The 19,527-nt window shown below is 42.4% G+C and overlaps 2 protein-coding genes across 4 annotated transcripts; one reads left to right on the top strand and one right to left on the bottom strand.

The window, feature by feature from the left end:
• Window positions 1-989: 989 nt before the first annotated feature.
• aida (axin interactor, dorsalization associated) lies at window positions 990-7,098 on the bottom strand. The gene is made up of 10 exons (XM_083642800.1): window positions 6,881-7,098; window positions 5,754-5,820; window positions 5,594-5,647; window positions 5,335-5,389; window positions 5,166-5,229; window positions 4,385-4,491; window positions 3,627-3,749; window positions 3,385-3,507; window positions 2,833-2,950; window positions 990-2,718 (listed from the first exon to the last, which is right to left on the bottom strand). Exons 1-10 carry the CDS (start codon window positions 6,985-6,987, stop codon window positions 2,619-2,621), a joined length of 918 nt encoding a protein of 305 aa, XP_083498926.1. The 5' UTR covers window positions 6,988-7,098; the 3' UTR covers window positions 990-2,618.
• Window positions 7,099-10,518: 3,420 nt separating this feature from the next.
• On the top strand, window positions 10,519-18,360 carry rnf8 (ring finger protein 8, E3 ubiquitin protein ligase). Of its 3 annotated transcripts, none has more exons than XM_083643122.1 (9): window positions 10,519-10,696; window positions 11,124-11,252; window positions 11,408-11,850; window positions 14,546-14,747; window positions 14,988-15,044; window positions 15,778-15,867; window positions 15,963-16,070; window positions 16,380-16,584; window positions 17,287-18,360. In XM_083643122.1, the coding sequence occupies exons 1-9, from the start codon at window positions 10,568-10,570 to the stop codon at window positions 17,502-17,504; spliced, it is 1,581 nt and encodes a 526-aa protein (XP_083499248.1). In that variant the 5' UTR covers window positions 10,519-10,567; the 3' UTR covers window positions 17,505-18,360. The 3 variants fall into 3 exon arrangements, with proteins under 3 accessions (XP_083499248.1, XP_083499247.1, XP_083499249.1); XM_083643121.1 differs by having other exon boundaries at window positions 17,284-18,360; XM_083643123.1 differs by having other exon boundaries at window positions 16,380-16,591; window positions 17,284-17,460.
• Window positions 18,361-19,527: the final 1,167 nt, after the last annotated feature.

Here is a 19,527-nt window from a genome sequence, read left to right as displayed (position 1 = left end):
TGGGTGAAGGTGATTGGCTCCTAAATAATTGGGTCCAACTTCCAGCTGTGTGTAATCTCTGCCCTTGTTATATTAACAAACTGAATCTGTACTATTGAAACGCTCTGAAGAAGGCTCTTTGCCGAAACGCATAAGCGTTTTGTTTTTTGTGATGTGAACCAATAAATCAAGTGAAATGTGAGTATTTTGTCCTCCTTGACTTTGAAAACTGAGATGTGCTACCCTTTCTGCTTTTTTTGAACATATTTTGGATTTTGGGTTTGGCACGCCACTGAGAAGCCCATTGTTGAAGCGCAACCTTCTTTTTCTAAACACTAGATATTAGGGTGTCACGATACACTCAGTTCACGATACGATACGTATCACGATACTGGGTTCACGATAACGATACGATACGATACGATTTTAACAATATTTTTTTAAACTTGAATAATGACAATATATGACTGGAAAAGTAGTATTTTATTTGAAATGCACAAATACAAAATATGCTGTTGTGGGAAATTGTTATTACAATAACAACTAGAAAAAACATGAGATTGGAGATAAGGCTTATCTTGAAATAGAATGAGTTACACCGTCACTTAGATTTACTTTGAACTAAAAGGTTTCTCAGCAGTATAAATTCTCATTATGCATCTTCAGTTTTTCTTCAAACTCAAACAACAAGACTTTTCTTAGTCTATTTTTTATGCATCTTCAGTTTTTCCTGTCAAGTAAACAGTTTTGCCAGAAACTCAAATGGTTTCTCTCCTGTATAACTTATCATGTGTCTCTTCAGAGACTTGTTCAACTGATCTACTTTCCACACATTGAACTTCAACAAACAAAGACGTTTCTTTGTCTATTTTTGAAAAAAAAAAAAAAAAAAAAAAGTTTTTTTTTTTTTTTTTTTTTTTCACGATATGAGATTTCATCTCAACGATACATATCGTGACGTTTTACTATCGCGAAATTTCGTGGGACGATATATTGTGACACCCATAAACATCATCCACTTAATTTTCTGGCTTTCTGTTAAAGTGGTGCTGAAACTTCTGGGCCATGACCAAACGCTTGGATGCGGGTCGGTGTCTACAGCATGCCGACCATACTGAATCCATTTGAGTACCTACATTAGAACAAGCAAAGCCACTTCAACGCACTTCATTCAATACATACTGAAGCAAAGTCGACACGGGTCTGTTGTCTGTGTGGGTGTGATTTCACCTGGAATTGTGGGGGGACATTTTCATATTCTCAGCGATTCTGTGATTAAACAAATCTTTTGAGTATAAAAAAAAGCTGGCATTGAAAGCGGCCTCATTTGAGAAATTTTGACATACACAAATTTCAGAATTGGTATTGGGAAAACGCCTACTCGTCCAGTAGGATGTAGGCTAAAGGCATTTGGTCACGGCACTGCTGTGCATTATACATCGATGCCTTGATGTAGCCTAGCCTAACGTATGGCTCCACCTTTTAGCTTCATAAAGCCCGCTGCCGGCTAAACACAGTGCCCCCTCCTGGACTATGGGACCATTTAGGAATGCACTTTTGGTGGCTTTGATGGAGCAGATGTGTAACTGTCAAGTTTTGCAATTTATTTCAACGGAGCGCAGTGTTGTCATCGAGTCGGCCACAAGTCCGAGTCCTGGACTCATTTTCAGGACGTGTGACTCGACTTGGACTCGAGCATTCATGCATTCGGATTCGGAAGTTGGAGACTATTTATTTTATTTTTTGTAATATGCCCCAATAATTTGGCATAAGATATTGATAGCTGTATTAATACCATGACTTTATCAAATTTCCTGCAGGACGGGCACGTGTGTTCGACCTACATGTGGATTCACGCTCATGTTCGTAACTCTGGACTCCGGTCATGTCAACTCGGCCCCTTGTTTGGTGACTCAGACTTGAACACTCGGGGCTCGAGACTCCATTTTGACTCGAGATATAGTGACTTGACTACAACACTGGCTGAGCGTGTCCAGATTTCCTCGGGTATGGGCCGTAGTCCAAACATCGGGATTCAAATTCCATTAAGACTCAAGCTCAAGTTACAGTAAGTAAGTACCTGTAGTGATGACTCACACAAGTCGTGCTGCTTCCCCTTTTTTCCCTGAAGAGCAAACGAAGACTGGAGATGAGGCGGTGTGAATTTTCAGAGTACTTGCTGCTGTCAGATAAAAAACCTTCATATTAACAGCCTTAGGATCAGGTAAACAGTCATGCCTTCTTTAAACTTCCTCATGGGTTTGGCCCTAAGATCATTAAACCTGCTCTAGCTATAAGCGACGATGTAAACCTTCAGTTCAAGTTAAAAAATGATCATAATAATTAGAAGGGTTTTCTGGCACAGCAGTAGCATGATGTAGCATGAGTAGCGGGATATGCACAGTCGAAGAAAACTGGAGACTACAAAAGCACAAAAGTAATGTGCTGTTCTGAGCTCAGCCTTTACTTTCTACTTGGTTTTAGTATTGCTGACTGCTGGATGATGACGTGATGAGCATAAAAAAAATAGAAGGTGCTCCAAGGTTGATGGCATGCTCCATCTGACTAAATTAGCTGTCCTTGTGCAACGTCTGATGAAGATACGGATAGAGTGGTTTCTTCGTCAGGAGCTGACTAACTTAGCTGTCCTTGTGCAGCGTCTGATGAAGATGCAGATAGAGTGGTTTCTTCGTCAGGAGCTGCAGCTTCTTCCTCTTGAAGTCGGTGGGCTTCTTGTACCTGAGGTTCAACAATAGAAATGCTTTACGATCCTTATGGCACAAAGGAATGCCATGAAATATTCAGACTAAAATGGATACTATGAGGCTAAAATAGACACTATGGATCACTTACAGCTCAATGACGATGGGACCAGGCTTGATCTCGTCCATTTCCATGAAGGCAAAACATTTTGTGCTGGTGAACCTCTTTTTGGGTTTGTAGTGCTTGAATTCCAAGAAGATAGCTGCCCCTGCAGACAGAAATGATTATTGCACTGTTAGGTTTACAGTATGTCACTTTGGCTAACCATGTCAGCCACATGCTTACACTGTAAACAAAGAGTATAGAAGCCAAGAGACGAAACTCTGGTGCTTTTTTGAAAACAGTGCTGTCGCCATTTTGGACTCAAAACGCCTCTTTGCGCCAATGGGACAACAGCACAGAACCATGACAGAGACACACCATGAGCGGGAAGAACACCGGCCATTTCGGGGGAGAGGTACTTTTGTACAGCACTTTGTCGGCGGGACGTTTTACTGCAGTCATTACGTAGTCTCCTTCAGTTCAAAATGACGGAGGCGTAGCTCTGCTGCTGCGTGCTGATGTTGCAATGCAACAACCTATTAACTTTAACTTCTTGGCAATCTAAGTTCTTTGGTGTAAATGTGTGTTGTAAAGCGGCACCTTTCGGTAGTCTCTCCACGTGTCTCTGGATCTCGACATCAGTACTGAAGTGGATGTAGGTGTCTTCCTTCCTGGTGGCCACAGGAGTGTCCTGCACTGGGTTCACATCTACGCCATTCACATCTGCAGGGACAGACACAGGGTTTTTAGCATTAAAGACATTTTCTATGAGACAGTAGGAAAGTTTCCACTACAATAGTAAACATTCATGTGAAATGTGTCATGTGGGATGGGAACTTTACCTTTTACACTAATGGTCATGTAAGGATCGATGCATTGCCCCGCATCCTTCAATCCAATTTTGTCAATCTTTAAGGTAAGTAGTGACATCCCAGGTTCAGAAGGTAACCGTGGCAACAATGTACCTGTAAAGGAAAAACATTACATACATTGACAGCTGTGCACAGTACAGCTGGGCTTATATCAATATTGTGATATGAGACTACTGTAGATATCACCTAGATTTGGTCTTTTCCTGGTTTTAAATGCTGCATTACAGTAAAGTGATGTCATTTTCTGAACTTACTGTTGTTCTATTATTTGCCTTTAGCCACTTGGACATTATATCCACACAAAAAAACAAAAACGATTGGGTTTTTTCCTGCATTTATTTTTTATTTTTGCTGAAAGTGAAATGTTTTATGGTCACTCATGATTCTCTGGAAGCCTGGTTGGCTTGGTTCAAGCCATAAAACTTGTTCTATAAGGATTTTTCTAAATGTCTATGGAGAAAATGAATGGGGAATTCACTTCTGGGGCGAGAAACATCACATGACTGTTGAGCTCTATATAAAGATGCTTTGGTCAAGCCGTACCTTGCAAAGCTGCAAATGAAGCAGGTGGGGAGGAGAGCGAGTGACGAAGCCATGCACAGCACCGACAAAAGGACCAGAAGAGACACACACATATATACACACAGTCAGGACCACAGGACAGGACAATGTGACAAAAATGGCAGAACGCAGCAGTCGGGTGGGGGTGGGGTCATACTGTACAGTACCGGGGGGCACTCTTGGGGGAAAGGCCTCCGGACCGCCGGCTCCCGCTGCAGCATCCTCCTCCTCCTCCAGCTCCAAGTTTTCCTCCTCGCCTGGAGCCAGGATTTTCCTGATGGACAGGCGACGGAAGGTTCCATCAGTGGAAAACCAGGTCAATACGGCAGCACATGGAAGGATGTAGGATGCACGGCACACCATCGGTATCGGCCGATAAAGCCTTTATTAAACTGAAATATCGGCATCGGCCCGAAACAAACATTTCTGACGATATGACAGGCCAATAAAATGACCATTTAATTATGCCCAAATGCTCAATGCATGACTAAATGCTTGACTAAGTGCTCAATGTCACGTAAAAGCATTGTATTTGTAAAAATATTGTATTTGTGTCTGCATCTGCCAGTGGGCCATCACGATAAGAGTAGGCATAATAACAATGTGTTAATTCCACTAACAGGAGTAGTGGCATCATTAGCTGTTCCCATAATTGAGTTTAGATTGGAGTATATATACTTAACTGTGTGCACTGCTGGCACGCAAATATAAGCCATTCACATGATCAAAAATTACAGATGGAGACAACAGAAATGTGCCAGCCCAAGATGTGCAAAAGTGTATTGTAATCCACTCAGTTTTTCAGAGTATATTGTTAGATTTAAGTAGCATAAATGCATGACTATTTCCAAAAATGTGCATGTACAGAAATGTGTGCATGAACACAGATCAGATTCTGATATGGAGATATTCATAATGAAAGTAATACAATGATATTTAAGGACTTACCTCAAGGGAACTGGCTGGACATCAAAGGGGAATTCTTTGTTGTAGGTCAGTACATTTTGAATAACTGTTGACAAAAGGAAGACGCCATGAGTAAAATAACAGTCAGAATAATCCAATGATGGCATGAGGATGAACAATGTGAAACTTTCTTCCCAGGCGGGAAACTTACTGGGTTCCAGTTTCTTCAGGTCTTCTAACTTGAACTCCTCCATTGACTGTGTGCACTAAGGAAGAGAGGAGACATAGGTTCCATATAGTTCAATTACTCTGCATATTTAACAACAAAGCAGTCATTTCCAAGCCCTTATGATCTATGTGTATATACCGGCATATTGATAATGAAAGAAACAGACAAGGACAGTCAAAGCTGCACAGAGGAATCAAAACTTTGTTTAAAGAAATAAAGGTGAGGCTCATATGACACTAACCTGCAAACTTGCACTTCTCATCTCCAAGCATGTTGCAAACTTCCCTAAGGTTTTCTAAGGTCAAAAACAAAAGAAAGGTTAGAATATAAATAAAATAAATAAACACAAAAAAACTCAGAGTTGAGGTCAGATGAGAGAAGATCATTAATTTCTCATTTACCTTTTGCTCTTCTGTGAAGTCAGGTGAACTTGTTGATTGGACCTCTTTCTGCAGCTGCCGGGCCAAGCTGTCAGTGGGACCAACATGAACACAGTTAGAACGTGCATGAATGCTTTACGTCAGTGGTTCTCAACATAGGGTCTGGGGACCACTAGGGGTCCTTGGGGGGGGGGGGGGCTTTGGGTTCCAGGGGGACCCCAGCAAATTAATGAACTGTTAAACTTCAGCATTATTCAATTTACAAAAAGTTAACACAATCATAGAATGTAGGCTATTCGAATGGCTATTTTGATCATAGCTCCACTACTATCTCTCTAGCTACAATATACAGTAGATAGTCATATATCTTAAAAAGAAAGAAAAACATATCTATAGGTCCAAGAGACAACATCTCATCAAATGGGGGTTCATGCACACCCTGACTTAACTCCCTTGTATTGTGAGGCGGCTGCACTGATGCGTGGCTGGAGAAAACAATAAATGCATTTGCGCCCCCTGCTGGCCAAAGAGAATAGGTGCGGACATCTACATTTTGGACAATTACATTTCATTTGCGATAATAAATCCATTAAGTTGACGAGCAGGTCGCCGCGCAACAAAGCGTAGAGACCCTCGCTGTTGATCCTGCCTGCAAGCAGCAGCCATTCCTCTCTAAACAGATGAAAACCACACCCATAACAATGAGGGTGTGGCTCACTATTTCTCAATATTCTGAGAAATGTTGGCCCATTCCTGCACAGCATGACACACACTATTATTACGCCACATGCAGCTGTATTTCCCCCAAACAGACTTAAATAACTCCATCAACCAGACTGTGGTGACTGAAGTTGACTGGGATGCAATGTAGGCTAGCTTGCACGGCTTGTACACCGCCACCACACATGCACGTCATGAATGGGTAGGGTCTGTTATGGTTTACTGTTATGAAAACTGACTGACAGATCACAAGCTAACTTCGTGCAAATTAAGCTCTCCTCTATGGGCTATTTGCCTGCCTGCACTGAGAAAAGACAGCCGCGGATGCGGGTGGATTTGGCGGAGCTACAGAACAACAGGCAAGTTTCGAGGATATAAACCATAAACCAGTTGTGGAGAGTCACGATAACACGTTGATTGGAACTTACATTTGGTACTCATCTATAGCCTCCACTAATTGTCCCCACGAATCAAAGTCTGTGCCTTTCCTAAAACTGGCATGCCACTTCTGCATAGTCTTGTTGACATCGGTCATTTTCACAGGGCGCTCAGGTCAGCATCGCCGATTATTACATGAATCTACAAGCCTGCAGCATCGTCGTCACCATACTGTAGACTGGTTTATATCTGCTGTCTGGTCTGACGGCGCATAGATAAACCGGTGACACCCATAGACCGACCAAGCCTTTTTCTGTTCTGTCTGTCTGCTCGCCCTAACATCGCATCCGGGATAAAAAAGGAAGTCCCGCCTAATAAAGGGCGCGCCCGCCACAGGATTCGTGTGGAAACACCATAAACAGTAATATTTCCGACCAGTGAGAGGCAGCAATGTGCCGTAAGGCATCTAGTCTGCCGGAAAGCTATCAGAAGAAGAAGAATAAAGGGCGCGCGTTTTAGAATAGGGGGTCGCCCGAATGGACGGTACAATCAACCTATGAAAAAATCTAGCTAGCAGTGCCCTAGTTAGCGAAAAGGTGAAATGTTATTCATCTTTCTAAATTCAGACTTCAAAGAAAGCAGTGTCCTGTCCTGTCCTGTCCTGTCCTGTCTTGTGTGAGGTGAAAATTTAATGCAAATGAACTAATGTTTCATGTCGTCTTTTGTGAATACCCCTAACACCACCTGTCTCCGAGATGAGGAACTGCAAGCCTGGAGTACTGACCTGACAGGGACTTCCGGTTACGACTTTATAAATATTACAACGTTTTGGAAGTAACCAGAGTAAAACAAAATTGAGAATAAATAATATAGCTAGTGAGTGACTATGTATTAAATCGTGTAGCCATATTTTAGGAAATTCAAACATACCCAGGGAAAACCCACTAACATATAACAGACGACAACTTGAAACTAGAACGGGCTAAATTTGCTGAAGCAAATTTGATTGTGCTTGCTCCCGCGTGACGCTCCGCCCCCCTTGCACCGCCCCTGCCTTAGACCCCACCCTCCCATCCAGTATAAATACAGCCTCAATTGGCACTGTGTAGCTCAGACGTGTTTAGGCGGTTGCAAGGGTGTTTTAACTGGTTGCTAGGGTGTGTTTGGCTGGTCCACACCTGTACCAAGTTTGGTTCGCATCGGACGATCTTTGTGAAATAGGCCCCACCCACAGAACTTTGGAAGTTGATTATATCGCAACGGTGCGGAATTTCAAAAATACACAAAATAAGTTTTGTGCGGGCAGTCCACACACGCTCTGTGATGTGGTTTGGTGAAGATCGGGCAAAATTTGAAGGAGAAATAGCGAAAAAACGCTTTTGGACAAAATTCAAAATGGCGGAAAATCTAGGTAGACGGAAATGGGCGGGGCCTATATCAGCAGATGCGGAATGACCCAAGGAATCCAGGGAAAAAAGAATTTTGAATGTAGCCCTTACGGTTCAAAAGTTATGGACCAAAACGTAAGGATGGCTGTTATAGCGCCACCATCTGGTCAACTAGTGTAATTTTCCCGCACAGAGTAAAAGGTGACTCTGTAAACCTAGCTACAAAGTTTGGTAATAGCAGGTCATACGGTGTCTGAGCTAGAGCTAATTTAATGCCAACGATTTCGAAACCCCATTCAAGTGAATGGGGAAAAAAATCGTACGTTAACGCCAATATCGCGAAAACCGGCGAACGAAACCCTTAGCAATCCAAATGCACACGATTCCTCAATGAGCCGCACGTTTTGATGTCTCCCATGTCTGTGTAGTGTGAAAACTGTAGGAGAAATGGCGAACCAAACTTTTGGATAGAAGAAAATATAGAGATAGTAAATAAATACTAGAATGGGCCAAATTTGCTGAAGCAAATTTGATTGTGCTTGCTCCCCCGTGATGCTCCGCCCCCCTTGCACCGCCCCTGCCTTAGACCCCGCCCTCCCATCCACTATCAATACAGCCCCAATCGGCAATGTGTAGCTAGGACGTGTTTAGGCCGTTGCAAGGGTGTATTAACTGGATGCTATGGTGTTTTCGGCTCATCGGTATAGGGCATTCGTAGATCGTTGCTAGGGTGTACTAAGTAGTTGTGGGCGGGAAATGGGCGGGCCTTTGTGAGTACAAGCGGGAGGAGCCAAGGAAACCAGGGCAGAAAGAATTTTGATCGTAGAAGCTATGGTTCCAAACTTACAAACCAAAACGTAAAGAGGGCAGCTATAGCGCCACCGTGAGGTCAATTGGTATAATTTTTCAGGCCAGATTAGAAGAGTACTCTATGAACCTATGTACCCAATTTGGGAACAGTCGCTCTTACAGTTTGTGAGATACAGCTACTGAATGCTGCTATAGCGCCCCCTATAGGCGAAATGACACAATTTTATTTTTATCAGCTCAGAGTACATATGTGCATACCTGGACCAAGTTTGGTTCGGATCGGACAATGTGGTCCAGAGTTATGGCGGTTTTTGTGAAGTAGGCCCCACCCACCCCCGCCCCCTACAGGCCAAATGACACTTTCTTTTCTGAAATCAGCTCAGAAGTGTCAAGTGTCAATACAAGAAGGAAGGCTGGCCATAATTCCAATGAATCAGCACTTCCTGCCGCCCTTCAAAATAAACCAATTTAGAAGCTACAGGTACTGAATGCTGCTATAGCGCCCCCTAGAGGCGAAATGACAAAATATTTGTCCTATAGGCTCAGAGTACATCCGTCCACACCTGTACCAAGTTTGGTTAGCATCGGACGATCTTTGTGAAATAGGCCCCACCCACAGAACTTTGGAGGTCGATTATATCGCAACGGTGCGGAATTTCAAAAAAACGCAAAATAAGTTTTGTGCGGGACAGTCCACACACGCTCTGTGATGTGGTTTGGTGAAGATCGGGCAAAATTTGAAGGAGAAATAGCGAAAAAACGCTTTTCGACAAAATTCAAAATGGCGGGAAATCTAGTTAGACGGAAATGGGCGGGGCCTATATCAGCAGATGCGGAATGACCCAAGGAATCCAGGGAAAAAAGAATTTTGAATGTAGCCCTTACGGTTCAAAAGTTATGGACCAAAACGTAAGGACGGCTGTTATAGCGCCACCATCTGGTCAAATAGTGGAATTTTCCCGCACAGAGTAAAAGGTGACTCTGTAAACCTACCTACAAAGTTTGGTAATAGCAGGTCATACGGTGTCTGAGCTAGAGCTAATTTAATGCCAACGATTTCGAAACCCCATTCAAGTGAATGGGGAAAAAAATCGTACGTTAACGCCAATATCGCGAAAACCGGCGAACGAAACCCTTAGCAATCCAAATGCACACGATTCCTCAATGAGCCGCACGTTTTGATGTCTCCCATGTCTGTGTAGTGTGAAAACTGTAGGAGAAATGGTGAAGCAAACTTTTGGATAGAAGAAAAATAATAAAAAGAATAAGTATGAGAGATTCTAAGATTGTGCTTGCCTATCTGCAAGCACAATAATTATGTCTGTCTGCTAGTATGTGCTATGTTGTACATTTATTTCGCAAATGCGGGAGGTTCGGTGAGAAAAACACAGAATATATGTTTTATTTTGATGACAAATCAGATGGCTTCCGGTTTTACTCTGGCTACAGCTCTCTAACTTGACGCAGCGAGTTCACTTCCCACGGAGAGTGTTGTGTTCTTTAGTTTTTGGTTAGCTAGCCGGGACAGAATGAGATAAAATGGACACTTTAACATCTGATTCTGATTCTTGTTCAGCTGAAGAGGACCAGGGGGCAAACAGCGAGGCGTGTTGTCTGATGCGAGTCGGACGAAATTCAGGCTGGCTTCATTTGCTCGACAACACAGAGGTGCAGTTTGCTAACTAACGCTAGCCTAAGTTAGCTAACTTTAACTTCCAGCTCGCGTAGCTAGTAAAGATAGCGTTAAATTAAACTTAGTTACGTTACCTGACATTTTACATGAGCCACTCCATTGTATTTGTTTTTGTTGTCATTACTCGTTTGTCGAAGAGTGGTAACGTTAATTTAAGCTAATTCAGGGGTTTTCAAAGTGGGAGGCGGACCTGGCCTCCCCAGGGGGCTCCAAGCAGTTTCAGGGGAGGCTCAGTGAATGGAAGTTGGCCTGGGGGTTGGGTGTCTGTGCCCAATTGACGTTACCCTCCATAGACTATAGTAGCTCAAACCAAAATGTAGATAATTAATGTTAACCTAGCTAACATTAGGTTAATCTTATTGATTGGTTACCATTGTTGTGTTTTTGTTGTGTATTGTCTAGATAACGATTGGACGTGGTTTAGACGTCACTTACCAGCTCGTGTCTCCAAGCTGTCCCCTAATGATCTCCAGGCTACACTGCATTTTCAAGCAAATTAAAAATGGGCAGTGGACAGTGACAGACACAAAGGTAAGTAACGTTAGCCCAGTTTCTGTGTGACAGACACCCAGTGTCAGTGTGACAGACATAAGGTAACCCAGTTAGCCCAGTTTCTGTGTGCTCAAATTTAAATATGGCATTATCAAGTGCAGCTAATAAAGATGACTACTTCTTTTTGTTCTCAGAGTCTCAATGGTGTGTCGGTGAATGGACAGCGCATACCTGTTAATACCGTTAAACGCCTAAAGTTTGGGGACACGGTACAACTTGGGGTTCCTTTAGATGGAAACAAAGTTGAGTATGAGTACATACTCGTCCAGCGGCCCCTCAAAGACATTAAACCCTACCTATATTGTGAGAATGCCAAGACAGCCGTTATAACCAAAAGGACAAAGAGGAAATTCAACACGGATGAAGTTGAGCCTTCTACCTCATCGAAGCCCAAGCTGTTTTGCCGCACTTCTTCAGACAAGTACCTTACACAGCCTTGCCCCCCAGTTGAACATCAGCTGAGGCCCAGAACCAGCCAACCAGAAGAAACTGGTCCTAGTGCACGAATCCAAGGAGTAGACCAAGACCACCCCTCAGATGGCTGTGGCAGTTCCACAGACCTGGACAACTTGCAGATGTATGTTAGACCAGTGTTTCCCACACTTTTTTCTGGGGACCCACTTTTAAAAAATGACAAACCATCACGACCCAATTCACAACAGGCCTTATCTAAAAAATCGGGACAAGAGCAAATTTGTACATAAATGAACGTTCCTGACTGTTTTTATTGCCATTTCCCCATCACCTTATATTTTCTTGAATTAGGTAAACCACCCCAAAGAGACGTTTGATAAATCACATACTAATCTAGTAAAATAATCACATTGTTTTTATTTCCTCTCATCAGTAAAACAATATACATATTTTAACTTCATAAATAAGTGCATTTTGGTGGAGTTAACAGGCTCTCGGTCATCAATAAAACTACTAATTTTAAATAAGACTATGGAAGAAATTCTGCACATTTATCTGGTGACCCAAATAAAATCTCCTGCACAGTCTTTGGGAATGGCTGTTAGATCGTCTAATTCAGGGGTGTCTTTGGGAATGGCTATGTTAGATCATCTAATTCAGGGGCATCTTTGGGAATGGCTATGTTAGATCATCTAATTCAGGGGCATCTCTTTGGGAATGGCTGTTAGATCATTTAATTCAGGGGCATCTTTGGGAATGGCTGTTAGATCGTCTAATTCAGGGGCATCTTTGGGAATGGCTATGTTAGATCATCTAATTCAGGGGCATCTTTGGGAATGGCTATGTTAGATCATCTAATTCAGGGGCATCTTTGGGAATGGCTATGTTAGATCGTCTAATTCAGGGGCATCTTTGGGAATGGCTATGTTAGATCGTCTAATTCAGGGGCATCTTTGGGAATGGCTATGTTAGATAATCTAATTCAGGGGCGTCTTTGGGAATGGCTATGCTAGATAATCTAATTCAGGGGCGTCTTTGGGAATGGCTATGCTAGATAATCTAATTCAGGGGCATCTTTGGGAATGGCTATGTTAGATCGTCTAATTCAGGGGCATCTTTGGGAATGGCTATGTTAGATCATCTAATTCAGGGGCATCTTTGGGAATGGCTGTTAGATCGTCTAATTCAGGGGCGTCTTTGGGAATGGCTATGTTAGATCGTCTAATTCAGGGGCATCTTTGGGAATGGCTGTTAGATCGTCTAATTCAGGGGCGTCTTTGGGAATGGCTATGTTAGATCGTCTAATTCAGGGGCATCTTTGGGAATGGCTGTTAGATCGTCTAATTCAGGGGCGTCTTTGGGATTGGCTATGTTAGATCGTCTAATTCAGGGGCGTCTTTGGGATTGGCTATGCTAGATAATCTAATTCAGGGGCGTCTTTGGGAATGGCTATGTTAGATAATCTAATTCACGGGCGTCTTTGGGAATGGCTATGTTAGATAATCTAATTCAGGGGCGTCTTTGGGAATGGCTATGTTAGATAATCTAATTCAGGGGCGTCTTTGGGAATGGCTATGTTAGATAATCTAATTCAGGGGCGTCTTTGGGAATGGCTATGTTAGATAATCTAATTCAGGGGCGTCTTTGGGAATGGCTATGTTAGATAATCTAATTCAGGGCGTCTTTGGGAATGGCTATGTTAGATAATCTAATTCAGGGGCGTCTTTGGGAATGGCTATGCTAGATAATGTAATTCAGGGGCGTCTTTGGGAATGGCTATGTTAGATAATCTAATTCACGGGCGTCTTTGGGAATGGCTATGTTAGATAATCTAATTCAGGGGCGTCTTTGGGAATGGCTATGTTAGATAATCTAATTCAGGGGCGTCTTTGGGAATGGCTATGTTAGATAATCTAATTCAGGGGCGTCTTTGGGAATGGCTATGTTAGATAATCTAATTCAGGGGCGTCTTTGGGAATGGCTATGTTAGATAATCTAATTCAGGGCGTCTTTGGGAATGGCTATGTTAGATAATCTAATTCAGGGGCGTCTTTGGGAATGGCTATGTTAGATAATCTAATTCAGGGGCGTCTTTGGGAATGGCTATGCTAGATAATGTAATTCAGGGGCGTCTTTGGGAATGGCTGTTAGATCGTCTAATTCAGGGGCGTCTTTGGGAATGGCTATGTTAGATAATCTAATTCAGGGGCGTCTTTGGGAATGGCTATGTTAGATAATCTAATTCACGGGCGTCTTTGGGAATGGCTATGTTAGATAATCTAATTCAGGGGCGTCTTTGGGAATGGCTATGTTAGATAATCTAATTCACGGGCGTCTTTGGGAATGGCTATGTTAGATAATCTAATTCACGGGCGTCTTTGGGAATGGCTATGTTAGATAATCTAATTCACGGGCGTCTTTGGGAATGGCTATGTTAGATCATCTAATTCACGGGCGTCTTTGGGAATGGCTATGTTAGATAATCTAATTCACGGGCGTCTTTGGGAATGGCTATGTTAGATCATCTAATTCACGGGCGTCTTTGGGAATGGCTATGTTAGATAATCTAATTCACGGGCGTCTTTGGGAATGGCTATGTTAGATAATCTAATTCACGGGCGTCTTTGGGAATGGCTATGTTAGATCATCTAATTCACGGGCGTCTTTGGGAATGGCTATGTTAGATAATCTAATTCACGGGCGTCTTTGGGAATGGCTATGTCAGATCGTCTAATTCATGGGCGTCTTTGGGATTGGCTATGTTAGATCATCTAATTCAGGGGTGTCACTGCAAGTGAGACCCAGTCTTTTGGAGATCCACATAGAGCGGCTGTTGTGATTACATTGCTTTTTTGCAGGTACAGCCAGAACATCCTGATGCTGCGGGAGCGGGTTCACGACACCCAGAGGCAGGTATCGTTGCTGGAGCCAATGCAGGTTGACCCGCGCAAAGAGGAGCACATCCGAGAGCTGCAGAGCCAGCTGGAGACACTCAGGGCCAAGATGCACGGGATGGAAACTTTAGAAAAGTCCTTCAGTGAAACCAAGACGCAGCAAGAGGTGAGACACCCAATAGATCATCTCACACATGGAAAACACATCTTAATTGCCACATTGACATCTCTGACTTTTGTTTGTTTTTTACAGGTTGTGTCTTAAGAAAATGTTGCTGTTAATATGTTATGCCAGTTAAGCATATAACCCATAAGACCATAACTTTCTGTGAGTCAGTGTTATATGCACAATACTCTCCTAAACATGGGACTAACATGTCATGTTTTTTCTCATGTAAATGCACAGAAAACACAGCAGCAAGATGAGCTTCTGAAAAAACAGTTGGATGACGCCTTGCAAGAGGTAACTGGCACAGATATGTGCTGTAGGTCTTACATAAGGATATATACAGACATTTCACTTTGGTACAACATATACATTTTTCAACACATTTATCTGATCTGACTTCATTGCCTTTATTTATCAATATACAGGATCGGATATGGCAAACATGAATGTTTATTTTGACTGTATTTGCCAATCTGCTCTGCTATAGTTTGTATATGTTAGAATTATGAGACTCTAAAGCAGGGATACTCAACTTGCTTTGCCCGGGGGCCACTTTTGTGAAATGATAGAAGGCCAGGGGCCAGTTAATAAACAAACAATATACATTTTTCTGTAGTGGATTGTGGGTTTTTGGGGTGTCAGCCGGAGTTTAGGCTGACAATGTTGTGCACACCTAGTTAGGTTAAGTACATACATAAGTGCCTGGGTAGCGAGCAGACGGCGGTATTTGACAATTTAGCAGCTAAATCATAGATTATTGAAAGATATTCCATATTCCAGACTGAAATGCTATAACAGAAGTGGAGTATTGGCCAGAATGACATGAACATTTGGACACTTATTCAGCGGGTATCTAGCATGTTGCGTTCAGGTGCACTGTAATTTTCTTTTTCTTTTTTCTTTTTTGCAATTCCATCGCGGGCTGCAAGTTGAGTATCACTGCTCTAAAGTATAACAAAACTTTGCATGATAATCAGTGAGTGAATGAGTCAATTTGACTGCTTTGTCAATCTGTTTATGTCCTTAGCAAAAGAAAGTTATCGAAGAGCTCGCCCTTTCTCGGAAAGGCTTTGAAGAGATTCTCTTGGCCAAAAACAAAGAGTTGGAAGTGTCCAAGGTATGCTGCTATATTCACAGTAACTTGACCTTTGGCCTCAGCATAATTGAAGGCTTGGAAATTACACCAAAATATTTCCCTGTTGCTGTTTGTAGGAGGAAAATGAGAAGGCAAGAGCCCAAAAAGAGGAAGTAGTCACACAAGTGACCGAGGTGCTGGAGAATGAACTTCAGTGCATCATTTGCTCTGAGCTCTTCATCGAGGTACAGTAGTAGTAGTAGTACCTAGAAATTGTTGTTATTCTCATCTATTGCATTTTTTCCCCAAGTACAAATCCTTTTCTCTGGGCAACTATGTGAGCAGTCAGGCTGGGTTTACTTTTTGAAGGTTGTCAATGAAAGTAACATCAAAAATCGGATGCCTAATTTGGATAAAAAAAACATTTTTTATTTTTATTTATTTTTTGGCGGGGAGGGGGGCATGGCACTCCTCAATAGTGACAGCTGCTGCACTCACCCTCCCCTAGGCCTTTACGTCTTTGCAGCATTCATCTTAGTCGATATTCCCTACAGGCGGTCATCCTGAACTGCGCTCACAGCTTCTGCCTTCACTGCATCAAGGAGTGGCGTAAAAGGAAAGATGAGTGTCCCATCTGCCGGCAGGTCATTCAGTCTCAGAACCGCTGCCTGGCGCTGGACAACTGCATCGACAGCATGGTGGACAATCTGAGCCTTGATATGAAGGCCAGGCGGCAGACACTCATCACTGAGAGGAAAGGTGAGAGGTGCGTCACCATGGACCTTCGTTAGTATCCCACACTTGATACGGTCAGGGACAGCCTTGACAAGTCTTCAGCAGGGGAACCATGAATGAGTAATGTTCAGCCCGCCCTCAATAGCAACCCGATGTGATGGTCTTGAGTAGGGCTGCACAATTAATCCAATCCAAATGGCAGGAGCCTGCAATTATTTGATAAAGGTTAAATTTGTCACAACACAGCATTAAATGAAGCAATGTGATGCTACAGAGATGCCCCGCCCTACAAATCATATTCTCCAGATGTAAGTGTTTCGTGCAGTTTGGTGCTTGTTTGTTGCAGACCCCAGTAAAAAAAAATATTTTTTTTATTTTTATTCAGTGAAAATGTAATACAAAAATGACCATTCTCTCTAAAATTGTATTGCATATCGCAATCGCAGTATCTGTCAGTATAATCGTAATATGATTATAAGCTGCTCCAAGGTAAGCAGGAAAACATTTAGGTAAGAATGTGTTTAGCTATGACCCTTGTCTGGATAAATAAAGGTTGAAATAACAAATAAAATAACACATCCATCTATTTTTAGCCTGCTCAGAAACATGTTTGAAAAAGGAAAATGGCATATTTTTTTCCTTCATGTTGCAATGCATTCTGATTTCATACCAAAAGTAGTAAAAAGAGTCTGTCTGCCTGCTGTGTCTGTCTGCCTTCACCAGCAGCAAACCCCGCAGAGGTGATGGTGATCCACGATGATGACAGCAGCGGGGAAAGCTACAGTGACACCGCGGGGACCGCGGGGAGCATGGTGTCCATAAGCAGCCACTATAGTGATGTGGACTCTCTGGACACAGACAGCAGCGCCCGCTCGGACAATCCTAGTCCATTCCACACTTCGCGATACTCAGATGCAAGTAGTGATGAACTTGACGATTGGTGAGAGGTGGAAGATTTTGGTGTCTTAAGTTTGTATTTCCGTAAAGAAATCGCGGACAAAGCTTGGTCCAGCGCTCCGTTCAAGCTAAGATTCATGTTTTTATTTTATTATGATTAAAAGTTGGTTCTCTTATTGTTTTTGTTCATTTTCAACAGAGAGAATAAAGTTTCTTCCTATGCATTTTCGCACTCAAACTACCTCCCTTCATATTTTGATACAAACATTGACTTTCATACGTTGGTTCTTATGAACTGGTAAACTTCATCTTCTAGTAGTAGTAACCTCATTTTTCTTTGATGATGGCTGACATAACAAGTTGTGACATGTGAATGACCTTTCAACAGAGAGACAGTGGAGGGCAAACAGAAGAGAATGCTCTGGTGGGATTCCAAAGGTGGAGCATTTAATCTGGGCACAAGCTATCGGCTTTTGTGGTGGAAAAATTGTGAAAAACCTTTGGGTTTGTGCATGAAACTTAAAACAAACAGTGATGTGATGATGCTGTGATTCCTAAAGCATGATCGAACCACATGCATCACCACAAAGGTTACCGTTTTTACTTGACTTACTTAATTTGCTCCTGGTTGGTTCTAACAAGCACCTGCGTGCATTCGTCTTGTAGCTTTAAGGTGGTTTAATGTAGTAAATGTACATAAATGTAATGTTTATGGAGTTTACAGCAAAAACATGCAACGATTTCTTCTCGCATTTGATCTTGGTTGGTTTGACACAAGATGGCGCCAGTTAGCAAAAGCAGATTAGTAGGTATGGTGTACTGTTAATATTTTGTGATGCAAGGCTATTTTTTCAAGCACCAAATTCATTTTGGGAACTTTTAACTTGTGCCACAAGCCTTTAATTTGTCACAATATGCAAGGTAGAATAAACATTTACACTAAAATGCGAAGAAAAAGTCTAATTATATCTTGTTTTTTTCCGGTTATTGATGTCACAGTTGCTTCCTACAGTAACAATACCAATGTGAAGTATCCACAAATGTACTGCATACTGTTATCTTCCAAAATGTTGTATGTATGGTGTGGAAGGTTAGCTAACTAATGTTCATTGATCACTTAAAACAATTGTCAACTTCTTACACTCCATCTCCACCTTCAGATGCAGCCAACTCAGTGGAGTGTTCGGATTCTAAAGTCTGGACCCAGGCGAGTGGAAATCTTAAAATTGTGCAAAATTTGAATAATCAATGAGTTCCATGCCAACCATCACTTTCAGAGCGGGTGTCACTTTTCAAATGGCCTTCATTTAGTAAGGAAACTCTTAATCCATCTTTCTTCTGTTGATTTTACACATACGGCAATGTCGCCTAGCAACTAATGCAACAGCTCCTTGAGCTCTGATGAACAAATGGAAGTGTGATAGCACCATACCCAATGGTGATGCAGGCAATATGACAACGCTGCTCACAGACAGACGGGTGTGAACTCCCTGTACATGCTTCTGCCCGCCGCTCCAAGACATTCAATTCTAACATAAATAATGATGGCATATGTTCAATATTCCAATACCAAATCTCTTATCTGTACAAAACAGCCGGCAGTCAGAGATATATAGCCACTGCACTGTAAGCTGCAGAGGGGATGTGTGCACTATAAATGAAAAGGACAGCGGGTTCTGGTTATTTGTTGGCATTCAATTAAGGATAGTGGGCATTTTCACCTAATTTCTGCCTTTTGTTAATGCTGCATAAACGGTGAACTGTGATTGCATTACACTCATTGACTTTTAATTTATTGTTTGGGGCTCTCCCTCTCTACCTCACTTTCCCTTTCCGCATGGGCTATAGAAGCAATTTGTTGCTGCATCATCTGCCTAGATCCTATAAATTCATATTAAAGTGTGACCCAGCTTATTACATAAGTGCCTTCCCGGGGAGGGGGGGGGGGGGGGTGCAAGCAGTTTCAGGGGAGGCTCAATGAATGGAAGTGAAGAGATATTTGTTATCAAAATGAGATCACATAGAATAAATGTGTGTGGTTTGATTAAGGAGATATTTCAGAGATACAGT

This window comes from Poromitra crassiceps, assembly GCF_964638095.1.
Source record: "Poromitra crassiceps genome assembly, chromosome: 9".
Taxonomy (NCBI): domain Eukaryota; kingdom Metazoa; phylum Chordata; class Actinopteri; order Beryciformes; family Melamphaidae; genus Poromitra; species Poromitra crassiceps.
The sequence above is the reverse complement of the archived record's forward strand: the minus strand, read 5'-3'. Positions and strand labels throughout refer to the sequence as shown.

Coding starts and splice junctions, on each gene's coding strand:
- aida (XM_083642800.1), bottom strand. CDS start 6,987: ATGACCGATGTCAACAAGACTATGCAGAAGTGGCATGCCAGTTTTAGG. Junction 3,750..4,384: donor TCCCCCAAGAGTGCCCCCCG/GTACTGTACAGT, acceptor TTTCCTTTACAG/GTACATTGTTGCCACGGTTA. Junction 2,719..2,832: donor GGTCCCATCGTCATTGAGCT/GTAAGTGATCCA, acceptor GTTGAACCTCAG/GTACAAGAAGCCCACCGACT.
- rnf8 (XM_083643121.1), top strand. CDS start 10,568: ATGGACACTTTAACATCTGATTCTGATTCTTGTTCAGCTGAAGAGGAC. Junction 14,748..14,987: donor AAACCAAGACGCAGCAAGAG/GTGAGACACCCA, acceptor GTAAATGCACAG/AAAACACAGCAGCAAGATGA. Junction 16,071..16,379: donor GCTCTGAGCTCTTCATCGAG/GTACAGTAGTAG, acceptor TATTCCCTACAG/GCGGTCATCCTGAACTGCGC.